Raw genomic sequence first — 5,835 nt, forward strand, 5'->3', positions numbered from 1 at the left:
GGGGGGGGCGTCTGTACTGGGATCTTACTTTTTATTGTGGCTCACGGCCTATAGCTGCTTATTCACGACGAAGACATAAAATGCGTTCCAACGAAAAGCGTGTCGAAGGTCAATGTATGAGCGATGACAGCACGGATTCTTGAGGTGATCCTCACACCAGCGCCATACATCTACCGCTCCTAGTGGCTATATTGCGGCAGCGGCGAGGCTTCTTGGCCGTAGAGCTCTTTAAGGTGCACGCCCCGAAGATGGGCAAGAGATTGGGCCTTGGCGGTGGCGGACGGTCACATGCTCTCTGCCAGCAGGGTTCACATGGGCGGACACATCCAACAAAAAATCGACACTGCGTCTCTGCCGGGCTAAGTCATCCTTAATATCTCGAACTTTCATCAAGGCCGTCTCCGAGACCGTGGAAAGCAGTTTCGAACATGCAATTCTTTTCTATGCTGGCATTTCCTCTTTACTTTCCTGTAATCACCATTGCAAAAACTAATCGAAGCGCACATTGCGTCGATGAAGATGCGGGCCTGCAATGGCTCAGCTCAAGGCTGAGCGAGGACTCGACAATCACATGCCGGGAAGACCTCACGACCGTAAATAGCACAGGCAGATATTGGGCGGCGCAGTTTACCAACGATGCTTCAGTAGTTGTCACTCCAGCAACCAGCAAGGATGTCAACCTTGCTGTTCAAGCGACGAGAAAAACACCACTCGGGAGAGACTACGCATTCGTTAGCGGAGGCCATGCAACTACTGGGGCCTCTTCTTCCACCGGGCTAGTCATCGACTTGAATCGACTGAACCGTACGACGGTACTCTACAACTTCACGGATCCGACGACTCAGCTTGGCACCAACGTCGTCATGTACGAAGGGGGAGTCACCTCCTTTGGGTTACAATCAGCCGTGAATGGCAGTGGCTGAACAGCAGTAACGGCGCGCGCAAGCTCCGTAGGCATGGGCGGATTCTCCACCGGCGGCGGTATAGGATTCATGGCAAACGCATATGGCTACGCCATCGATCGACTGCTGGCCTTAGAGGTGGTCCTTCCATCCGGCGCGATTGTATTTGCGACGAAGAAAACAAGGCATTCCGATCTGTTCTGGGCGATTCAAGGTGGTTCTGGCCAGTTTGGGATAGTCACCAAGTTCTATCAGAAGGCATTTCGCACCCCGAAGGACGTCAAGGTCGGATTCCACGTCGTCGGCAGCGGATCCGTGACACAGAGCTTTCGCAACACAGAGGTATTCTTTGCCCAGCACGCCGATCCTTTCAGCTTGATGTATTACGCCCTGGCGTATCTTCCCACAGGCTGGCCGCATGCGAGTGCAGGTGAGACGGAATACCAGGTCACACGGTTGATGGTAACGCTGTGGTAGGCAGATCAAGTCAGGCAGAGTCCATCCAAAAAGCTGACAGTAACAGGTTCGACGAGCCCGAACAGAAGAACGGAGCTCACGAGCCGCCAGAGCATACTTTTCGCACGCTCTTGTCTGGTTTGTCGCTGGAGTCAAGCTTATCCTACACCGTCCCATTTGCGGACCTCACCACACTCAGCGACAGCTTCTTTCCGTATGGATACCGTCGCGGCTTCTGGGGCCCGCAGGTGACCAACGTCAGCGAGGCATATCTGAGCGCCGTCGACGATTCATTCCAAAATTATATTGACAACATGCTACAAAGAGGAGAGACGCCCTCGACCTCAACCTGGGTGTTGCAGTACATGCTCCCTGGGCTGAACGGACATCTGCCTGCATCGGACGCCGACACGGCGTGGCCACACAGTGCTACCGGGCATCAAACTCTTTTCGACCCTGGCTGGCGCAGAGAATCATCAGATGGCGTAGTGGAGGCTTTCAACGAGCTCTTATACAGTTTGGCCCGCCCAAACACGACCAGCATCGAGTCACGTAATCATTGCAGCGTCTCTAGCATGCGTGGCCTCGTCGCGCCTTACGACTATCCAAATTACCTCAAACCACACGCGAAAGGCGACGAGGTCTGGGGCCAGAACACCGCTCGTCTGGCGTCGGTGAAGCAAAAGTACGATCCAGAATGCCTTTTGCACAGGGGTAGGGTCTTTTCAAGCCCAGGCTGCATGACTCGAGGCTTCGCCAACGTGTTTTGAGCAGACGTTAGGTCTTTGTCTCCGACGGCGCGGAGACGTGGTCCCGCATATGGAGCGGAAAATCGAGGGAGTAGCTCTCGGCTCTGATGATACTGCCCGGGCCAACAGTTCAGCGGCCTTTTGATTCCCAAGAGCCGTAAGGGATGACGTTAAATTGATCTTGACGATCGGCCGTTGAGGCTCACACTCCACATTCCAATCCGAAATCATCAACACCCTTATCCACTGCTCTGTATAATGGGCGCCTGAGCCTTAGCGTCTCCATAAGCTCAATCTAGAATTGCCATGTCGACAAGCCTTTGCGATCGCTTTGATTACAAGCTATGGTTGAAAGATGGAATGTGATCGTTCACAAACAAAAGCGATGACTAGTCTTACCATGTGACAACCCTTCTCATATGGCAGAGCTGGGCGACTTTGCGACCGTGAATGGATTATTCCGGCGCTCAGTGTCGTCTTTCGCTGGTTGCTTGGATCGTACCACAGCGTCCAAGGCCATTTGAAAGGGTGCACAAACGATCGACGTTGCAAGGATGACAACGCGGGGCAGCGGCATCACACCATGCCTTGGGCCATCGCGGGCGAGATGGGATCGGCTGGCCCTAATAGCTACGATGTAACGTTATTCGTAGCAAGCCCCGATGTTGAAGACCCGTCTGCATGTGCCGGATCTCCCAAGAGAGGAGGTCAGTCGTCAGCGTGCTGTGGTTGTCTCGATCTATAGCTTTGGCACGGAAGTACAGTGCAAGTCGTGATAAAGAGCCACCGACAAGTATTTCTTATCCCAAGGCTCGAACTCATCTTACCCTTTCTCATCCTCATTTGATCAAGTATCTTTCCGAGTGGAGCCGACGCGATGCCTCAAACAAGCGTCGAAGAAGTGATCGTACAGAGCCTTGACGGCGGCGGCTTGGACTGGAATTGTCTGGAAAACATCAGGAATCATTGCGACAACGACGCCGATTTGGTTCTGACAATACTGCAGAATCGACCTATCATTGCCTGCGCTTCTCTTTCACCACCAGCACAGGACGATCTTCTCGACAAACTTCGAGCTGGTGCTCAGATCGATCCTGCGCTTCGCCGATTTTGGTCGAATCTGCACACGATCCCCGAATGGGTTGACTGGGCGCAACTGGAGAGGGGACAACGTGTTTTCCACCGCTACATTCTGGCATCCATCACGGGATTCGTTCTGCAAGGCTTTGTGGGTGAGAACTCATCGGCCTCGGGAGTGGTTGAAGTCTTGAGCAGGACTGGTGGATTCCATCCCGAAAACCTGTCGCGGAGACTGCAAGAGACTTTTCGATGGCTCCTCGAGATTACAGCCGATTTGAAATCCATTCAGCCAGGCGGTAAAGGCCATGCAGATACAATCAGGGTACGGTTGCTGCACGCGCAAGTCCGCCAACGTATCCTGAAATTGACCGAGCAAAAACCGAGCTACTACGACCAAGGCAGATACGGGCCTCCGATCAACACTCTGGACTCCATTCATTCCATATCAACGTTCTGCTGCAGCCCAGTGTGGTCGCAGCTCCCAAAAATCGGAGTCTACCCGACGCAAGAGGAGATCACAGACTACGTTGCACTTTTTCGCTACGTGGGTCATCTGCTGGGAGTTCCAGATGTGCTTTTCGATTCGACGGATCGCGCGATGGCGATCATGGAAACGATCATGCTTCACGAATCGCAGTCAAGCGAGCGCTCCAGCGTCATTGCGAAAAACTTCATCGAGACGATTACGTCCACCAACCCCTGCACGTTGTCTGTCGGATTTGTCGCAGCGGGCTCACGCTGCATGAATGGCGACGGACTGTGCGATGCCCTCGGTATACCGCGAGCGGCAGGTATCCATTACGCCACTTTTCGAGGGTGTTGCTGGCTCGCGTCTACGTTTTGTTTTCTGCAACGAAGATCCTGCGCCATGGACCGCGCTCTCATCAGCGCAAGTTGATCTTCCCACAACGGCAAAGCAATCGCTGACAAGTGCTATCAGGCGTCACGCAGGACTCTCAACCGTATATTCGTTGTAACCAATCATTCCGAAACGGAAGGACGGCCGTTTGTACTACGCTACGTACCGACGCACTCTGGCCCCAGGGTTATTGGCGCGAAAGGTGGCGGCGCTTTGCGCCTCACAGTCAACGTCGAACTCATCTTTCGGGTCGTATTCGCACTCTATTGCTCTGTATACCTTTTGTTCGGCATATCAGCGGGCGCAGCCTTGTCCCGCTTCGTGACGGACCTTGTTGCTGCTCGCAAATGATAGTGCAAGCAAACGATTTCTTATCTCGCGAAGCGCTAATTGCCAGCACTTTGTTAACCACGGAGTACAAAATACATGGGTAAATGCAGCTTTGAATGATTTTAAGAAGCCATCGAGTGCGCAGTCCACTGACTAAATGATTGAAGGCCTTCAATGAATCACTAGGTGTCACAGTGGACATTTATCGGATCTATAGATCGACAGGGCACAGTATGCTCGCTCGTGTTGGGCATCAAAAGTCTGGAAGTAGATACTGTCTGCTCGTTTGGCCCTTGTTCGATGATGGCATGAGACCTCGACAGTGCGGTGATGATCGGCCATATTACGCAATAGTGAGTATGGCTTCGCTCTCACATAACAATTTGATGTTGTAGGGCATGGACATACCAACTCTATGTTCGGCCGTCATCAAATGTCTCAGCGTAAATGCTGAGTGCTTGTACCACGAGCTGGTTGATTGAATGCAAAAATTTGGCCCTTGATGCCGCTGACGTGTATGATTGGAGGTTGGTGGTGCTGTGGTCTAATCTCGCCCAATACCACTTGAGTCTGTCGTCACGAGCAGTGAACAGAAATAAGCTTACGTCTGGGAAGACTCGGAGGAGCTTTTACTGCCGCGTTCAGCTAACGATAAGAGAAGTCTGCTCCCATGTCCTGGTCAAGCCGAGCTAAGTTTAGGTCTTGCTGACTGCTGACTCGTGCGATTGTAAACTGGTGTTGGTGGTGGTTCTGGCGGTGTGGATTCTGACTCAGTACTACTGCGCAAGCTGATGATTATGGAGTGACGGTGTTTCGTGCCGGTACTGGCCAAGAAGGCGCAGTATACTCACTTGTGTTGGTCGTGCAAGCATGAAAGCCACCCAGCGTCGATCAATCTCGCTCAGACATGCCATCACGATGAGAGGAAGTTGCTGCCGAGCCATCGGGTCGGTAAGTGACAGGCCTAGCGTACTGTAAGTTTCCCCAGTTCTGCATGAGGCGGCCATCAACAGTCTGAAGAAGGGTATCTCCGAAAGCGCAGGTCGGCAGCTGACGGTGTCACCAAGCTCCCCCTTTATCGCAAGACCAACGAGCATGATGAAATCCGCGACAGCCAGAATATGAGCAACTTCGAAGCACAGAGGAGTGATACTACTGTTTTGGTCACTTCATCCTTTCAATAATCCGAGCATCTCGTCTGCTGTCAACAATTGAACAAGTACGTCTCAAGCTTGCAAAGCAGATGTTCACACCCAGTGGCCAGTTCCCGGCGGGCTGTGATCGACAAGGTTTTAAGACTCACAAGATATGTATGTAGAGTAGCGTCTCGGCGAGCGGCCGGTAGTGCCACAATTGGCCGTGTCCGCCGTGGCCAGGTTTTCTTCGCATCTCTCTAATAAATTGCTGCAGGGTTCTTGAGGTGAGTTTCTTCCTGCAAAAACTTGAAATTTTACGAGAC

The 5,835-nt window shown here is 52.6% G+C and overlaps 1 protein-coding gene across 1 annotated transcript; it reads left to right on the forward strand.

Annotated features, from left to right (window-relative positions):
- Positions 1-428: 428 nt before the first annotated feature.
- On the forward strand, positions 429-2,128 carry WHR41_09490 (uncharacterized protein; the record flags this gene model as incomplete). The annotated part of the gene is made up of 3 exons (XM_069378093.1): positions 429-865; positions 947-1,375; positions 1,426-2,128. 3 exons carry the CDS (start codon positions 429-431, stop codon positions 2,126-2,128), a joined length of 1,569 nt encoding a protein of 522 aa, XP_069224871.1.
- Between the last annotated feature and the right edge of the window lie 3,707 nt (positions 2,129-5,835).

The sequence above is a fragment of the Cladosporium halotolerans genome (genome assembly GCF_011745625.1).
Source record: "Cladosporium halotolerans strain TM138-S3 chromosome Unknown Sca181, whole genome shotgun sequence".
NCBI lineage: Eukaryota > Fungi > Ascomycota > Dothideomycetes > Cladosporiales > Cladosporiaceae > Cladosporium > Cladosporium halotolerans.